Source organism: Lolium perenne, chromosome 7, assembly GCF_019359855.2.
Source record: "Lolium perenne isolate Kyuss_39 chromosome 7, Kyuss_2.0, whole genome shotgun sequence".
NCBI classification, from domain to species: Eukaryota; Viridiplantae; Streptophyta; class Magnoliopsida; order Poales; family Poaceae; genus Lolium; species Lolium perenne.
In genome coordinates, this window is record NC_067250.2 from 320008704 (window position 1) to 320027844 (window position 19141).

At 42.3% G+C, this 19141-nt stretch overlaps 2 protein-coding genes and 1 long non-coding RNA gene across 3 annotated transcripts; 1 reads left to right on the forward strand and 2 right to left on the reverse strand.

Moving 5' to 3' along the window:
• Window positions 1-1241: 1241 nt before the first annotated feature.
• On the reverse strand, window positions 1242-8163 carry LOC127316837 (protein S-acyltransferase 24). The gene is made up of 13 exons (XM_051347301.2): window positions 7723-8163; window positions 6708-6848; window positions 6325-6437; window positions 6105-6184; window positions 5785-5948; window positions 4927-5065; window positions 4751-4850; window positions 3956-4013; window positions 3723-3800; window positions 3537-3635; window positions 3193-3271; window positions 2961-3109; window positions 1242-2363 (listed from the first exon to the last, which is right to left on the reverse strand). The coding sequence occupies exons 1-13, from the start codon at window positions 7984-7986 to the stop codon at window positions 1935-1937; spliced, it is 1893 nt and encodes a 630-aa protein (XP_051203261.1). The 5' UTR covers window positions 7987-8163; the 3' UTR covers window positions 1242-1934.
• LOC127316838 (uncharacterized) lies at window positions 8145-9588 on the forward strand. Its single transcript, XR_007860669.2, has 2 exons — window positions 8145-8267; window positions 9243-9588. It is a non-coding gene; the product is annotated as an uncharacterized lncRNA (long non-coding RNA).
• A 1862-nt stretch (window positions 9589-11450) lies between these two features.
• On the reverse strand, window positions 11451-16143 carry LOC127316833 (pyrophosphate-energized vacuolar membrane proton pump 1). Its single transcript, XM_051347297.2, has 8 exons — window positions 15814-16143; window positions 13940-14514; window positions 13467-13846; window positions 13295-13381; window positions 12881-13211; window positions 12276-12686; window positions 12105-12164; window positions 11451-12016 (listed from the first exon to the last, which is right to left on the reverse strand). Exons 1-8 carry the CDS (start codon window positions 16052-16054, stop codon window positions 11810-11812), a joined length of 2292 nt encoding a protein of 763 aa, XP_051203257.1. The 5' UTR covers window positions 16055-16143; the 3' UTR covers window positions 11451-11809.
• Between the last annotated feature and the right edge of the window lie 2998 nt (window positions 16144-19141).

Below are 19141 nucleotides of genomic sequence, written 5' to 3' on the forward strand. Positions count from 1 at the left end.
GCAATTCTTCGACCGTGGCGGTTGTCGCCATTGGTTCTGAACCATCCATAGCTCTTGCGGCTCTGTCCCACGCTGTTTGCGGCAACTGAACTCTCATACGTGGTGTAGGCCCGACGTATTTGTTGCCCAATCCTTGCCTTAAGTCAGAGGGATCGACGTATGGGTTTCCCAAATCGTCGAAAGCCTCCGACGTTTCATCCTGGTCACGACTTGCTTCTCCGATGACGTAGACTTGATGATATTTTGAATTCTGCGCCTTGCTGGATTCGGTGACACCATCATAGAGATTGGTGAAGACCTTTCCAATGGTGATAGATTTGTCGATGAAGTCGAAGCTGTCGACGCTTTCAAAATCGCTGCTTATATAGGAGTCTGCAGACGACTTGAAAGACATGTCACTGAAGATCTTGGCGAGTGTTTCGCTTGCATTGATGCCGACAAAGCGTGGCGAAGATGTTTCTTCGTCGCCTGACTCGATCGATGACGCCGAGCTCGAAGATTCAGTATGCTCCACAGGAAACCTCGGGAAGGTCGGAACTTCGAGACGATAACTTCCTTCCTTTCCGACGCGAAAGTGGAACCTCCCGAACGTCATCTCCATGGGCTCCTCCGGATATGTATATGCATCCAAACGGGAGGGCGGGTGAGGCACAAAATCAACGAGACCAGTTTCGATCTGTTTACCTCTATCCATGATGTTGCTTGCTGCCGATGAAGTCGACGATTCTGAACGTGCCATCGAGATCAGCTCCTTGTCTCCTCTAAATCCCACAGACGGCGCCAATTGACAAGGTATTAACTTGTCAATGCCTACAAGTAGTAGACTAGGGTTTCGTGTAATGTAGAGGGCAAGTAGATCTCGAAGGTTATCAGCCGAAAAGTACCCGACGAAATAAAACTAGGGTTTGCTCAACAATGATTCGATGATCTTTCTCGTCCCTCGACCTCCCCTTATATATGAGGCGGAGCCGAGGGATTCGTATTGTACAAGTTACAGAGTTCGGGGAGGTTTCTAACTCGTCCCGCAAGATTACATACAACACTTCTTATTACAACTCTAGCTTTCCTTAACAACATCTTTGGGCTTCCGAGTCTTCTTATTCTTCGGGTATTGGGCCTTCAGTAAACCCCGGGTACTATCTCTGGCAGGCCCATTGGGGATGCCTATGTCACTCACTGACTCACATGTATCCCAATTAATTAGTCACATGCACATATTGCCAAGAATGATTCCTGAGGGCTGAGGTACAAGTAACAACACACGAGTAGAGATATTTCATTACAAAATCAACTTTCCTCGGTCACCATCACCAGTCCAGAAGTTCAATTACATAGCATCATATTGCCATTCTGAAGCACACACCCTAACAAGTGTATATATGAACGCTGACGCACTCAAACAATTGTAATCTTTACAAACACCTACTTGGTCTGTAAGAATATCCTAAGAAAATTGAATGAGAAACAGCAAAGAAGATAAAAGGTCACTAATGCCACAGTGAAGCTACTACTCAATTTACAGTTTCTCTGAATTTACAAATTACCGCTGCAATTTTTCAAAGCAGTCTGGTGCTGAACAACTGGACTCCCGCCCACAGGCATGGTGACAGCTGAAGACACATCATGCTGCTGCATACCTGCATCTGCAGAGACATGGCTGTACATCTTTCCAGCAGGTATCTGGGTGACTTTTCCAAAATGCAGATCAGCGGATATGCGTGGCCCCGTTGCTACATCCATCTCCTATGTATTCACCACAAAAAAATACTGGGGGCTGAACAGATCCGACTCCTCCATAGCTGGCGCTAAACGATATGAACACAAACTAGTGAAGGCTATAGTGTACAATTGTGCCACAAGCAGCTAAACAATCGATGGAGCCTGAGCACTGAACACGTACAGTACACAGTGAAAATTCACATGAACTGATGGAATCACAACGGGAGAAGAGATCGAATATACTGCCGGGAAGCGCTGTTTCGTCCAAGGCCCATCCCTAGGCCAAACGGTGTCTTATCATTCTTCTTACTGTGGTCACAGCACTGAGAGGAACCTGCTTGATTCTGAGAGTTTGAACTGGCATGTGAATCAACACAGGCATGGTCAGTGCCATTACCATGATGTGAATGGCCCTCGCCATTCTGAGTGACTGCACTTGTCATCTGTATCATTCCTATTTCCTCATCAGCGTGTGATGCATGCTGGAGCCGCTCGACGTCCTCATGGTATCCATTCAACAAGAAGTCTGAGCAGTTCTTACGCACCCCATGGTCAAACGGGTTTCTGAATCTGCCACCTGGACCTCTTAGATAGCTGTATCTCATGGAGTTTGCCATCTCGTTTGTTGTGATGTTCCTTGCTATCTATAAGGGAGAGAAGAATGCATGGTAAGATAAACATGTCCCCCTCATATAGCGAGAAAGGCTATAGCTACTGGATGGAAAACATTTCCCACACACAAGTGTCAGAGATATAGCTTAATAAATCAAATAAGCAGACAATTTCACATCCACCCTTGATTTTAGCTCTGTTAAGTAGTTTGATTCTAAACTTTCCAAACATGGTGCAATTTACTGACTGGTGTTTAATTTTATTACCTAGCTTATAATGTTATGTTGATACTTGCTAGGACATACATACTCATGAATGAGCTGACAACAAATTGCAAATTTGACAGATCTAGCAATTTCTATAAAAATAGGATCTAGCAAGGCGCAATCGCGCAAATATCTGGGTAAACCCTAGTAAAGGCATTACTGCGGTAGCGTATTTTTCCCTTTTTTAAAGTTCAGAGTACTTTATAAAAATTTATGTTTTAGTGTAGTTAGCAATCAAACGTTGTTGAATATTGTGCTTGAACACACAATACACAAGCATTTCGGTGACATCAGGACTTGGTATAAAATAAATTGGTTTTCTCAGGTAAAAAAAAAAATTTTAAAATATCAAACTTTAAATACCTGAGATGCTTGAACTACTGCTAGACATGCAACACCAAAGAAAATGAAAAGGTCCATCATGAAAAAAGCAACAGCCCCAGTATGGTAAACAACAGAATAGCCAAGCCAATCGCCAAAGGATGCTGGAGATGCTGTGTCTCTTACAGTCCCTGCGACAAAAACAGCAACGAATCTTATGAAAAAAGTTCCTGTCCACGTTATAAGGAAAAGCCACAAAAGACTTAGACAATACTTATAATGGCAGCAGAACCAGTAATGATCATTGCAAGAACTTCTAGAGTGATGAACATGAAGAATTCCCATTTGTTCTTCTGCAATCACATTCCACTATAGATCAGACTGAAGAACAAGCAGATATTCAAGAGAGAAAAATTCAAACAAAAGGTAAATATAAAAAGATCAGCAAGTTAGGAGGCTCTTCATAGCGTTACTTTCGTACAAGAGAGATGCTATAAACCTTCTATCTGAATAAAATCATCAAACAACATAAACTACGCAATTCCAGAAGAGATAGTGAGTTGATAACTACATTGGATCATAAGTAAGCACATATAAAATAACTGAACATCCAAGTACCTTGCCGATGCAATTAGATACCCAGGGGCAGTGATGGTCAAACTGCTCAACACAGCGATCACATGTAGAGCAATGTTTTGAACGAACAGGTCTGACAATCTGTATAAGGAAAATTTAGAAATCGGAGGTCTAAGAATATGATTATAGGAAAGAGAGGACAAATAAACAGTATGATGTACTACTTACTTTGCATGTTATACAAAGTTGTGACCAGTTACCAGCCAGAAGTGCAGGATTGTCTAACTCCGTCTTCAACAAAGGTTCCTAAAGGCAAAGTGATCATGATTAGGATTGCAAATTTTTAATGATGTTTCAACATTAAGGTCGGAAACGCATTGATCTAGAATCGGCAAAATAAAAAATGAAGATAAAGGTGCTTTGCAGAAAAAAAATTAACTCTGCTAATATTTCAAACTTACATCATCCCTTTGATTCTGTGAGTCTCGTATATTCATACCTATGTAGCCAGGATCTTTCCTGTAGAATGGAAAAGCCAATTTCATATCAGTATGGTGTTGCTAAATGATAATTATGCTGCATATCTCGAACTGGGTGGTAAAACAGAGTAGAAGCAGTTTAAAAGAGCAAATTTCAACACATATACATGGCAATAGCAACAGCATAATGATTTAAATAACTTGTAATGTATCTAACACATATAAGAGGTGGGATAAACAGGAGGTCAGATGACACAAATCTATACAAATATGCCAGAAGACACAATAAACTGCGTTACTATCTCAAAATATTGTCAAGTACTAACTGGCAAGGATCAACATGCTGGCAATATGTCCTTGCGCATAGTTTGGTTCTCTCGAAGGTAATATGTGGACAAAGGTGGCAACCCTCTGCTCTGTTCCACCAATGCAAGACCTTTTTCCACCAATGGCGAAGGCTACAGCTCTGATTTCAGAGCGTGGAAACGGAAAAGAGATTGGGTATGACGCAGCAAGGCAAAAACACACTCGTCTTTTTAAGCTAAGCCTTACACGAAAAGACTAGGACCCGAGTCGAAGTCACTGATCAGGACAGGACCAGGACGGACATAGTACCAATATAGATGTCGTGTAAAAGTGGGGTGTCAGACTTATTTATGATTTGAATACGGATTGTTCTCATAAAATGGATTCCCATCTTAGAATATACAAATGAACAATGTGGCAAGAATAGTTTTTTCATGACTATTAGCCAAATGATTTTTTTTTCAGAAGTACCTGCTACATTTATAGAACATGACCAACCCAGCAGTTGCAAGGAAAACTCCTGACCACGCAAACAGCCCAAATGATGCTGTCATACCTATCATATATTGTCCTGAAAAACAAGATATAGTAAGCACCACACTACGGAAGAGCGGAGTGAGTGAAAAGACGTTAAGAGTGCTACTTACCTGCTATAACAGAGTGTATATATGTAGTAAGCAAGACAATAGCAATACACCAAAGAAGAGGAGCAAGCCCTAATTTTGATAGCTTTACAAAAGTCGCATTCCCATTACATCCTCTGTCATATACCCTTCTAGCATTGTCCTGTAAGGACTCAAGCAAATCAAGTCCTATTTTTCGAAAACAAAAAAAAAATCAAGTTCAAGACAGGTATTCCCAGTCCAAACAATAGCAACACAAGTTCTTTCAGTTCAAGGTCAACATGATCACTCTATTGCAGGAATATACATAGTGAAACAGCATTTCTCTACAAGGAAAATTGTAAAATACTAGACTGAGGAGATATTAATCTACAGGGCAATCATAACCATCACACACAGTTAGCTCGCTCATCTACAAAATATATGTAAGAGCATTTAAATATCAGAAAGGTCACAACAAAGGGAAGTATTTTTCCTCCTTGGTTACATCTATGTATGTGCTTGTACTGGTTTGTGGTGTTTTCTGGACAAAATAGTACTCCTACCTACCTTTTGTTGCAAGTATATCCACGTCATTTGACTGTACTTATATCGAGTTTACATGCAAAATTGTAAATTACCAGGTCTATGGATCATATGTATGCCTCATTCAATAAATTCACGAACTCAATTCTTCCTTATCAGTTTCAACTAATTAGAGAGCAGGCATAAAAAATCTGCAATGATGCAAATAAGTATTTCCCATTAGTAAGTATTTATGCAAATCTACCTACGAAGAGTTCTTATTAGATGATATTATTAGTGCACTGAGACTCTGAGGTGCTGCAAACAAATAGCTCAAGTAGACTAGAAAATATAGATCCCGTAGTCCATGTCACTTACAAGAAAAAATGCAACTTGCCGATGACTCTTATCAGCAGCAAGTTGTCCCGGAGTTAAACCAGTTTTGTCTTTCACCATCAAGTCCTCCTTTTTACCAGCCTGAACTAGCACAGTGCACGCCTCCAGATTCCCCCGAATAGCAGCCCAATGTAAAGGAGTACAACCTAGGGTAATTTGTAATAATGAAATAAATCCCAAGCTCCAGAGTGAACCAATACAGTTGGGGTCTGTGTGCATGCGCATGTGGGTAACTGGGTATGGGTGTGGCCGAATCCGTGAATGTGCAGACAATAAGAGTAGTGATTAAATTTAGCACATACCTTCCTTATCCTGCCGCACCCTGTAAGCATCCAAATACAAAAGGAGACGTATAGAATCTGCAAACCCCTTGTAAGCAGCCCTGCCAGGAAATTAGGTAATACATACAAAAATGTAAGTGTAAAAGGAGATGCCGAAGTTCCGTTGCTGCCATAGGCTACATATGCATCAGCAGAAATTATCAATACGCCAATGAGCAATACAAGAGCACATGTTACAAACCAGTGCAATGGACTTCTTCCATCGTTGTCAGGGACATCTGGATTGGCATTCCATTTTGCAACAACATGATAAATAAATGTGGTCTGTCCATACTGAGCTGCAACATGTGTAGCCTACAAAGAGCAGTACTTTGATTTAACAAATTGTAAAAAAATCGATGCCACACGACACACGTTTTATTAAAGAAAAATTGTATGTCAAATTAAGTTTATTGCAAATCTCCTGTAACTCGCAGATGACAAGATGATAATAATTGATCAATTGGGCAGACAAATATGAAATATTCAACAATACATAGTTTTATCAGTTGTGAACCAACGTTGGAGACCCAAAAGTAAACACAGGGGGGTCAAAAGACAAAGAAGAGAGGTCAGTATACAGACCTGATAGCCATATAAATCAGCAGCATCCACCTTAGCTCCTTCTTTCAGAAGTAGTTCAGCAACTTGCACGTGACCACGTACAGAACTCCAGTGAAGTGCTGTCTGCCCAGTGTGATCCACGGCATTTACATCTGCACCATGCTGTACAAAGAGCACAAAATCACCACCCAGCCAAACAAAGTGCGTTCACAGAATGCGGTTGGCAGCACCAGGAGCCACCAAACAAAACCAGCTATACATGTCTCAAGTACAACTATCCGAAAACAATAACGTATTGACTGTCTACTATGAATATCAAAATAGACATACTCGGTACCGTCACAGTACAAGAACTGCACAAGAAAACCCGTTCACGCACTTAAGTAGGTAAAATGCATACTATCGATCATCTCGGTGTCCACAACAGTGTACGGGCAAACACTATCTCAAGCCTATACCATACTTCATACGCTTAAACCAGAAACTGTAGAGGGTTAAACAGGAACAAATGGTGAATGCCAAATCAGCGAGCTGATGTCCAAAACGATTCCACAAGCAACAATTCGATGCAGCAAACCAACTGAAGCATAAGGGCTCAAGAAAATTCAGTACTCGCTACTGGCCGTCAACTCATTGTTACCATGGCTGCCCATATCTACCCAGTACTAACTACTGAAAATCAAACTGTGACACTCAACCTACATGAACCCAAATATCTCTACACGAAGCAACACCAAACTCTAAAACCTACTCCCCTGAGGCCCTGAAAAACGATGAGCACTCAGTTCACAGCCCACAGCCGCATAATTGTCCACGCACCAGGAGGCGTCATCCACAGACCATTGACAAAACCACCCAGAGCTTCATCCCCAACAAACAAACACTAAGCAAGCTCGGCAGCAAGCAACCCACCGCTCTTGACATACGAAGCGTAGCTCAGAAACCAGAGGCACGCACATTGACGCTCCACGCCGCAACTGCCTACCTACCTACCAACCGCGTATCTCGAGTCCCCGCAGGCAGAATCGAAGCGAACCTCGAGGATGTACTGCGCGGCGGCGACGCGGTTGTTGAGGGCGGCCCACTGGAGCGCGTGGTAGCCGCTGCCGTCGGGGTCGGCGACGGGGCGGCCCTCGGCCTCCACCAGCCGCTGCAGCTTCTCCAGATCGCCGTAGGCCGCCGCCGTGTACACGTCGTCCTTGAGCGCGTCCTCCTCCGCTGGCGCCAGAGGCGGCGGCGGCGATGCCGCGGTGGCGGTGGTTGTGGTGGTGTCCTCGAGCACCTCGATCTCCGAGGCCATGGGTGCGGTGGGGATCGGGGCGGGGGTTTTGGGAGGTGGGGATAGGGAGGGAGAGCTTGGCTTGCGTCCTGGCGCAGGGAAGGAGGAGAGGTTGGAGGGGTTGACTGGGCGGGGGTGGAGGTGGTGGCGGCGGCTACTTCGCCGGCGACCGCGAGCTGGTCCGGTCTCCTCTCTGGTGGGGTGGGGGCCGGCGGGCGGAGAACGAGAGGGAAGGAAGGATGGTGACAAGGCCAGAAGGGGACTGAATGTGGAATTTCGTCATCAGATTATAAAGCGTACAGGTTTGATCTAAATGAACTTTTTAAATAGTTTTAACAGATTGGATCAATCATGAGGTTTTTTAGTAGCACAAGATAAATAGTTTTAGGAGAGCTGATTGCGCATAATTGCATCTAATAAAATGGGGAATTCAATTTTTTTCAAGCAAACCTTGCTTGTTTGACATGCGATTGCGTGTTATAATCTTATATTATATACGTGCAAAACTTACGATAAAGTTAAACATTTTAGTTACCTAATATGATAACAGCCTTCAAGAATCAAACTCTAAATTGTTAGCACTTCAAAGTAGAATCCGAACTTGGCAAGTTAAAATTTTCAAAGAAACCATACACCATACATCAATTACAATCCAAATCACGTAGGAATAATTATGACAAATGTGAATTGAATGTTACAGGTCTTTACCAAATAAGAACTTGCATATATTGCAATCTTACAATTGAATATTACAAGTGGGAAAGAATACAAATGAATATTGGATCAGCAAATGAATTAAATCCTAAGCTCAGTTCAGTGGTAAGCGACCAAGGTGAAGGTAGAACCTAAACTCAGTCATGGCTACAAAGGGATGGGTATGCGGGATCACAGAGAAGGGCAGAAGTTGGCTTGGATCTTATATTAGATCTCGTACCAAGGAAGTGTGAACGGAAATACCAAACCTGATTGGCAACAAGGATGAATTCTCTTATGGATAAAGTAACCGCCTAGTGTATAAACTGTGGCTTGTCACTTTTGTTCCAGGAAGGAACTATGAACGTGGCATGAAGGAAACTCTATGAAGTACTGCATACCCTGTGAAAGCTGACAAACATAGCTTTTCATAATAAAATGAAAAAATTGAAAAAATGTTTAGAAAAAACATGTGTTAGCCTAGGACTTCTTGGTCCATGGATGTAGTTAGTGCATAAAACACCTATTCATATATATTAAACTTGTTGAGTACTCATATGTTCCCTCTTAAATTCCTTGCTTAGATTAGGAGATCGGTGAAGGGGAACTCAAAGATGAAGGAGTCAACTATTATAAGTGCTCGATCAGCAAAGTCAATGAAGTCAACTTCTACATCAATGATGGTGAAAACTTAGACTAAGAGTGGGAGGAAACCAATTCCTTACTCCTAGACCCTAAATAGCTAGAGTTCAATTATAGTTTTTTTAGCATGCCAAGTAACTCAATAGGTAGAGCTACTGATAAATTTAGTCAACAAGTTATTCTTATGGAGTTTTATTTGTAATTTTACCTTATTGTACTTCTATAGACATATCTTGGACCTTCAGTTGTACCACTTTAAATGATAATACTAGTTAAACGGTGTTTTATTGGTGTTATGTCAACAACTTGCATACTACAATTACCGCTGCGATGGCGAGCAGGAAACGCAGGTCGTTGTCCTAACCTGCAGCTAGCCAGTATGCGGACCTCACCTTTATGCATTCTTGCCGCTGCGGCCCTGCCTGCCTCTGCATGTGCGCGCGTCCGCTCCCCGCTACTGCAGCCGTCGTGCACATGTACAAGGAGTTCAGGAGATTCAAAGAGATTTTTGTGTAGCTACATCAAGACTCCCCGTGACATCAAGAATGTGCCAACTAATCAAATTTTCAAAGGTAAACATTCGCTGATCGACACTGGTGATCAGGTCAAGGAGAGTTACGTAAAGAAATTTTCTAAAAAAATCCTGCAAAAACTCTACGACTGGTTATGTCAAGCATGCAGTTGATGGTTCTTTTTGTACGGAGGATGGTACAGCTGGGATAGACATGTGTCTCCGCGATGAGATGGGCAATTTTATCTTCTCGGCATGCAGATTTTTAGAGTCTTGCAATGTTGAAGGTCTGGTTCTATCTCTTCAACATAACCAACTTCCGGTCATCATTGATTCATATTTTACCCTGCTTCTATTGACTATTAAGGGTACACCACAAGAACGTTCACCATACTTGCATTACATCTATGAGATCTAAAGGTTAGCTAATGGTAGTCAACTTTATAATTTCGTAAAAGTTGATCAAGGAGATGAACAGATGATAGAAATATAATCCAGAATTTACACCTAATCACCCGATGTTTCCTGCCTACCCGACGAAGCGGAGCTCGGGCAGCTTCCCGAGGATGCCGGGATAAAGCTCCGCCCATGCCACTACATCATTTTCGGATAGGGTACCATACCGGTTGGTGGTATTACACACTTTGAGAAAAAAATTGACCACTATTTTGATCAACAAAATATGAGATATGTGCCAAAAAAAATATACCATTGGATTCATATTCAAAAGAAGTTAACAATAGTATACTTTTTGTGATATATCTTAAGTGTGCAAGTGAAAAGAGTATACAAAATATATTCTTATTAATTAATATATAGTTATCAACTATTAAGCATTACTTGTTTCACGTTTTCAGTCATTCCTCATTCTTTGGTGTATGCCATATCAACTGTTTGACACTCAGCTGCTAAAACTGTTTTACAATGTCTAGGGAGATATTTTTGCAATTGTTTGTGCATTGGAAAATAACACAACTGTTCATAAGAGGTTTCAACGAAACCATCAGCAGTTGATGTTGCACTCCCACGAGGTATGAACACTCCTCAGCTTTCCTCCCAGTGCACCATTTTCATTCGCCTGTTTTGAGTGTTTGTTCCCCTCTCGTTGCCACAGATAGATAGATTTGATGGGTTTATGCAGTGACAGGCCCGGTTGAATACATGGAATGTATTTATATATTTCAATTTTCTCTCTTTGTATGATATATGTTTTCCTTTTATTTCATTGTTTGCAATTTGATTTGAATTTTTTAATCTTCCACAAGCATGCTGAGAGACAGAAATTAATGAAGGGACATACAAGATAGGTTACCCCGTATTTTTATTCTTCAACAACAACCAATTAGTTCATCTCAGAATTCATCATGAGTTGGTTCATATTTGCTTTTCAGTATTGTTGGCGCTTCCGTAGTGAAAATTAACAGCTTCATGTGAGCATATTATGTCGTAGGGGAATTCTTGTCGTAGGTAAGCTCTGATAAGGCATGAGATTATTGCTGTGTACATGATGTCCATCTATGACGAATTTACTGACTTGCACTATTTAATACTAATCTGATAATGGCAAACTTGTGGGGTCACAACAAATAGTCGGCTGTGGAAGCGAACAGTTGGGGGTCACAACAAAAGCACAGCCAGAGAAAGAACATTACCCAATTTCAGATAAAACATTACCCAAATTCAGACAAACATTCCCCAGTTTCATACAAGACTCATCATCGTCATCGTCATCATCCATCAAGAGGCAAAATAGAACTCTCCAAGACACACTTTGCCCAAACCACTGGCCGTTGATTTTGCCACCCTCTGCTACCTCTACAGCTAACAGAACGAAAACTAGACAAGTTCAACATGATGGTGGAAGATCAGGGACAACTAAATGGAAAACATAAAGAGGGCGCGCAATGGGTCGTGAAGGAGCTCGGCGACATAAAGATGAAGTAGCACGCTTCTGACCAGCAAAATTAAACAATCGATCATATCTTGGATCTTCCGCGTCTAAATATATTTGAAGAGGATGCCTCCATAGGTGGCGAAGAAGGGGGCGAACACGAGGGACTCAACCGCCATGAGCTTGATGAGGATGTTGAGCGAGGGGCCTGAGGTGTCCTTGAGAGGATCCCCGATGGTGTCACCAATCACAGCAGCCTTGTGGCAGTCTGAGCCTTTTGGCCCCAGGGATTTTGCATGGTCAGATACGCCAGCCTGAAACCAAGTGAAACTACAGTTAATAACGTGCGGCAAATGTGGGGGACAATAAGCCTCATGGCCGATGGGTGCTAGTGATTTTTACCTCGATGTACTTCTTCGCGTTGTCCCAGGCACCACCAGTGTTCGATGCTGAAATGGCGATCTGAATAAAAACAACATAGTTATGGATGGAACATTACAAATTTATGAACACAACATGGTACGAAAATACAAAGCTGCAGTATAATCCCCCAAAAAATAATGTTCCACCAACCTGAACACCGGAAACAAGAGCACCCGCAAGGACTCCAGATAGGGTCTCAACACCAAAGAAGGTCCCAACAATAAGAGGTGTGAGCATGACAAGAGCACCCGGGGGGATCATCTCCTTGATGGATGCATCAGTGGATATCTTCACACATGTCGCATAGTCAGGCTTGGCAGTGCCCTCCATGAGCCCAGGGATGGTGTTGAACTGTCTCCGCACTTCCTCCACCATCTTGAGAGCCGCACTGCCAACACTCTTCATGGTCATTGCAGAGAACCAGTATGGGAGCATAGCACCAACAAGCAGTCCAATGAAAACATTGGGCGTCAAAACATCAACTGTTGTGATCCCAGCACGGCTCACAAAGGCACCAAAGAGAGCAAGGGACACCAAGGCAGCGGAGCCAATGGCAAAACCCTACAAGTATTAGGCATGGTTAATGGAGTTCAATAGTTTGAAATGAAGTTTGTTGAAAGAAAAAGAAAAACGAAGAAACATCCATACAGTTGCAATTGCAATGAAATGCACTCTATTAAATGTGATCTAAATGTGATTCAGGGTCATTTAACTCTTTAAGTGAAAGGCATCAAACTCAAGATAAGCATGTGTACCTTCCCAATGGCAGCAGTAGTGTTTCCTGCAGCATCAAGAGCATCAGTTCTCTCACGGATTCTATGGCTCATGCCAGCCATTTCAGCAATGCCTCCAGCGTTGTCGCTGATAGGGCCATAGGCATCAATGGCAAGACCAGTGGCTATTGTGCTTAGCATTCCAAGAGCAGCCACAGCAACACCATACATCGCGGCAAGGCTGAAGCTGAGGAAAATACTGAAGGCGATAGCGAAGATGGGGATAATAACTGATTTGTATCCAAGAGCAAGCCCAAAGATGACATTGGTAGCAGCTCCAGTTCTGCAGGAATCAGCAACATCCTGCACAGGACTGAAGGGGTCGAATCGTCAGGAACTTGAAACAACTGTGTAGATTACAAGCACAATTAAATGAATGGCCAAAATTGCAAGTACCTGTATGCATTGCTTGTGTAGTACTCTGTAATAAATCCGATGACTAGGCCGGCCCAGAGACCAACAGCCACACATAAAAATAGTTGCCTGCAAAATTTAAAGCAAACTGAGATGACGAACGAGCAAGAAATGCACAAAAATATGGAAATTCGAATTATAAAGACGGCAATACCAGCTGTGCACTGTCTTCTGGGCACCAAAGTTGAATATTGTGAAGGTATAGGGGAGGCCTAACCAACTGACCAGTGCAATGCCAACGGTCATCACAGCAGTGGAAATTATAAGCTGTTTTTTTAGGGCAGGCTCGATTTGATCGACAGCCTTGACCTCAAAGAAATCGGTTGCAAAGAGAGTTGTTATCAAACAAGCTATTATACCCACAGAGCTAATTAGGAGTGGGAACATCATAGGGGTGAATTCATGGTTAATTCCAAAGGAAGAGATTGACGCAACAACAAGAGCAGCACAAGATGACTCAGCATAGGAACCAAACAGATCTGATCCCATTCCAGCAATATCTCCCACATTGTCACCAACATTGTCGGCAATGACCTGCATCAAGGAAGGAATGATCATTCTCACGTGTAGATAAAAATCCTACCAAAATATGAATACAATCATCAACAAAAAAGAATAAACACTTACAGCTGGGTTCCTCGGGTCATCTTCAGGGATGTTCCTTTCTACTTTCCCAACAAGATCAGCACCAACATCAGCAGCTTTAGTGTAAATCCCACCACCAACACGGCCAAAAAGAGCCATCGAAGAACCGCCAAGACCATAACCGGTGATAGCCTCGAAAAGACCTTCCCAGTCATCACCGTAATAGATTCCAAACAAGTTGATTATAATGTAAAGAACAAAAAGGCCACTGGCAGCAAGAAGGAAGCCCATCACAGCACCAGAGCGGAAAGCAACGATGAATGCCTTCCCAACACCCTTCCTTGCCTCAAGGGTTGTCCTAGCATTTGCATAGGTTGCAATCTTCATCCCGAGAAACCCAGATACAAGAGAGGTGACTGCTCCTAGCACGAAAGCAATCGTGCTGAACGCGGCATTAGCAAGAGCAGGCTTGCATGTCTTGCCCACGCTGTAATGGCAAGGCTGACTCTTTGTGCTGAAACCCTCGATGGACCCAAGGAAGACGAAGATCAGAACAGCAAAAACGGTCATGAATCCTCCAGCATACTTGTACTCGGTGTAAAGGAAGGAAGTTGCTCCTGTTTACAGCAAATGCAAGAGTATTCAGACCACGAATGGACATACAGAAAAGTGGACACTAAGAATTTCCCAACTAATAAAACGTCAGCACCGATATGAAGCACCAAAGCTAGAAGTAATAACAATGTACAGCTGTGCACATCAGCTCAACAGGTCTGAGGTGTTGCGGGTCATACAGCAATCTCTAATTATCTCAGCAACAAATTCTGACCCAACACACATTCTTACATTATCTAAATCTCCAGCAACATCTTACAACTAACCAATACCACTAAGAATATAAACTAACAACAACAACACAAGGGCCTCATGCAAGACCAAGAGTACTAAATCAGCAGAACAATCGGAGTAACATTCCTCCCCAACAGCCCAACTGTATCACAGGAAACGCCAATCAGCAGTATGGTCCATGTGTGTTCCTAGGATCCCTTCCAAGTTAAGCATATGCATGCATGTGAGGATGCAACTAATTCCTACCCGCTACAATAATGCAGGCACGCAGAAAATTTGTCGTCTTATCTTAAACGAGCGGCAGGGAGGACCACAGGTGCAATAACAACTTGTCCCTCTTCACGCAGTTAACTTATATCCTATCTATCGCTGCAGCAGCGTGGTCACTGCTGGGCTTTATGGGACCGCCTCCTCAAGCAAGAAGCAAGAACTTCCAGTTCTAGATTTTTTTAGAAGAGCACCTCGGATCTACTGTTACCCATTCCCCACAAGAAATATCTCCAAAAAAAAAAAAAAATCTGCGCGCGCGCGACGGATGAATAATTAAATAACTGCTATTAGCCCAGGCTGAACCAAGAATTACGGAGTATTATAACATGTGCTGCACAAAGCGGGAACATCGATATTATAATGTTTGGGTAGATCCAGATGAAGCGTAGGACTAATACAAGCAGTTGATATGCATAACAAATTCAGAAAAAAAAAATCATGAAACCCATTACACTAAGCTAACAAATCACGCATATAATTACCGATAATTCTACCAAGCTCGGCTTGTTTGATCAAGAGCGCCGATTTTTAGCACGAAATGCTTAATAAGAAACAGAAGAGAGGAATCTAATCCCTCGCGTTCCACTACGGTACACGCTACGCGCCGGAGCGAATTCAGAGAGCAGAGTTCCTGGCAGGGTTCCACGCCGCAAATGAAGAAAAACAAACGAAACCAGTCAAAAATTAGCGCCCAATTCCGAACCAACCGAAACAGCCGAGATCTAGGACCAAGCCACCCTCAGATTCACAAGCTAACTGTAAGTAAACCACGGGCAGAGAGCCCTGGTGCCGCTCACCTTCGGAGATGGCGGTCTGGATCTCGGCGCACTTGAGGACGACGTTGTGGTCGTTGAGGCCCTCCTCCTCCTCGATGAGGGCCTCGCTGGCGCCGCCCTTCCCCGCGGAGCCCCCCTCCCCGGTGACCTTGACCTGGGAGACCAAGAACCACTGCAGCAGCGCGAAGGCGATGCCGACCGCGGCCGCCACGGGGACCACGACCTGCGTGGCCAGGTCCGGCAGGATCACCGACGCAGACATCGCCGCCGGCGAGACCAGAACCGCGCTAGGATTTGTCTGACGGAACTGCTGCGAGCGCACGGGAGGAGGGAGGAGGGAGAGGGGAGAGGAGCGGAGGTGTGAGGAGTGGGAGGTTTTATAACCGGGGCGGAGGAGGAAGAGGATGAAGTGTAGGCGATGACGTGGAGGCGGAGGGTATTTCCGTGATTCCGGGGTCTTTCGGATATCGTTCTGTTTCACCTTCCTCCTGGTCAGAGGTAAGAAAAGATCCGAGTTTATCTGGATGGGATTTTTTTCTCTGTTTTTTTTTTTGTGCCAGTGTGTTTTAATGATGCTGGGTTTTTTCTTGGAGGAAACTAGTCATATTGTTCAATCCTTGAAATTTGAAAACCAAGACAAATGATAGTTAGTCTGGGTTACCGAGAAGGAAAGTTTTGATTTAGCGTGGTATGTGTCTCGTTGGATTTCTTGTGACTTGTGAGACGAGTAGTTGTTGGCATGCGACATGGTGTCCTAGTCAATCATGGAGCTTCACGACCCCGACCTTTATCTAGCGTTGTGTGGGTGTTTCTTTGCGTTCGAGAAAGAGTGGCGGGGAGAGGAAGACATCATGCACGTTTACACTTGGTGCTTGCGAAAACGATCATCAATGCCAAATGTAAGACTGAACTAACATCCATGGTTTCCTTTGTTGTGTCACACAATATAGTGACAATTGACTGAATGAGGAGTATGACTTCAAAAGAGTGAGCAAAGACGAGGATATGAGATGCACGGTAAACAAAAAGTTATATCCATGGTAAATTTTGGTGAGAGTTCAAGGAAGAAATCACCTCTACCACTATAATACAAAGATAATCAATGGAGTCTGATCATGCTTATTAATTTGCTAGACACAGTCAAAGAATATAATTCTCTCCTCAAAGTGATATGGTAACAATGTTAGCAAAAGTTAGCAATATTTATCGATATTCTTCCTAATTGTATCATGCTATATAATTTTATTTTCGTGTGCAGACGTAGATATACATCGACACACCGGTCAAATGCATTTGGAAACAGATTCACAATGGACAAGTTAGCACTCAACTCCCACCATAAAAAAGGCATTGTAGTATAAGACATATCACATCAAACATTCTTTTGGGCCCATATTTCATTTAGGAGTTGCAAAATTTGTGCTCTTGTGATTTGGATGAGAGCATAGATGTTAGTTTGGAGATGCAAGTTATGCTACAATTCAAAAGAATGAAATTAATTGTCAGTTGATATTGCTCATCACATATCATATCTTATTTTACTTCCACGAATAAAAAGTGTGCAAGCATATAAACTAGGCAAACACACATTTGCAGTATGTAGAACACAATATAATACACATAGGGATCCTTTATAAGTCAACTAGACAACAGATAGGAGAATCATTCGCCCCTACTTGATCATATACAATGGATATTGCAAGCCAAAACAAACATCAACATTTGAACCAATCTCAATATCAACTTGGACGGCTAATTTCTGACTCATGTACTCAATGTTGTTAAGAAGATATCTCGAACTAAGTGGTAAAGGTCCCCTCGACTCTTAAAATATAAATCTGCACAACATAGTTATATGCAAACCTCTTTATGCAGGGTATAAAACAGAAAAATTAAAAAATGCTATAACCCAGTCATGTTTAATTAGGATAAATATTTCTATTGAAATAGAATCAACCCTTATTATTTTCCTTTGAATTATTGTTCAATAGGTGATACTTTTTGTCTCAAATTTTGTTGTTAGTGTTTTCTGAAAATGCATGGTTTTTTGCAACAACTAGTTATGTTATTGGTAGTTGAAAAAACAAGATGATGCCCGACTGGTTAGCACTTACTATAGACAATTGTCCTCGACTTACTGAGGATGGAAATGTCGATTTTTCAGTCTTGTGTGCGTCTCACCAAAATTGGAATTTTCTTTCATGATAGACAATGTAGTAGTTGACAACAAATGTGGTTACATCATCAATCTTCAGAATCATTACTCTAGTCTTGATATGGCTTTGTACTCGGTGTTTTTCAAACTATCATGAATGTCATTTTAAGACTGTAGTGACATCATGCTTTGTTTGGTGTGGCATGTAAGATAGTCGCTGACTTGCATGAGAAATGAGAAGTTTGACTCTAGTTTGAAGAAGAGTGCGCGTATGTGGATTTTGATTTATCTTGTTTCTTTTCAATGGTGGTTGTGGATAATCTTGTTTAATTTGTTGGGTGTAGAAAAAATAAGATAATTCTCTAATGAAATATGTTGGAGCTAATATGGCAAGCAAAGATAATATTTTTTTGGTGATATTCACCAGTATCCAACATCTGAAAGTGCATGGAGCCCCTGTGTGTGGTTTTGCCAATTAATGATCCCTACGAAATAACTAATGTTTGCATTGAGTTGTACTTGAATGGTTTTCAATAGGAATTGCTTGAAGATCAAGTGATGACCAGGGTGTTATTCAAGGGGTGGTCCAAAGATTGGTTAACATAGAGTTGATCCTAGAACAAGTATATTCTGAAAAAGATTCTGATAGAATTCATATTTACATTCAAGACATGATCATAATGAAGAAATAAGAAATGGTACAAGTTTGAGATCAACACAAAAATTCAAAGAGTGGGTTCAAGTTGACCAACACACAAAGCATATATGTTGTATGAGGTGGGATCAAGTGATCTCGTCGTATGGTAAGCAATCATGAATTCCGCTTTGTGAACTTGAAAGGATCGTATGCCGCACCTAGAAGGGGGGTGAATAGGTGCTAACCAATTTTTAGTTCTTTTTCAATTTAGGCTTGACACAATGGTAAATTCTCTAGATATGCAACTATGTGAATTTACCTATATGACAAGGCCAACTACTAAGCAAGATATAGCTACGTAATATATAGGGGAGATAATAGGATAGAGGTAACCGATAGTGGAGCACGCGGAGACACGGAGTTGAATCCCGTAGTTCCCTTCCTTTGCAAGAAGGTACGTCTACGTTCGGAGGAGTGTGGTCGGTACGAAAGCCAGACCAACGCCACGAAGGCTTCACTCAGGTCTCCTGTGAGCACCGCCACGAAGGCCTAGCCCA

What these genes read in the sequence shown, in the direction of transcription:
- LOC127316837 (XM_051347301.2), bottom strand. Translation starts at nt 7,986, where the DNA reads ATGGCCTCGGAGATCGAGGTGCTCGAGGACACCACCACAACCACCGCC. An exon ending in CTGATTTATATGGCTATCAG is followed by an intron (nt 6,438 to 6,707) that starts GTCTGTATACTG and finishes TGCTCTTTGTAG; the next exon opens with GCTACACATGTTGCAGCTCA. An exon ending in TATACACTCTGTTATAGCAG is followed by an intron (nt 4,851 to 4,926) that starts GTAAGTAGCACT and finishes CTTGTTTTTCAG; the next exon opens with GACAATATATGATAGGTATG.
- LOC127316833 (XM_051347297.2), bottom strand. Translation starts at nt 16,054, where the DNA reads ATGTCTGCGTCGGTGATCCTGCCGGACCTGGCCACGCAGGTCGTGGTC. An exon ending in ATGACCCGAGGAACCCAGCT is followed by an intron (nt 13,847 to 13,939) that starts GTAAGTGTTTAT and finishes TCCTTGATGCAG; the next exon opens with GTCATTGCCGACAATGTTGG. An exon ending in TACACAAGCAATGCATACAG is followed by an intron (nt 13,212 to 13,294) that starts GTACTTGCAATT and finishes CGACCCCTTCAG; the next exon opens with TCCTGTGCAGGATGTTGCTG.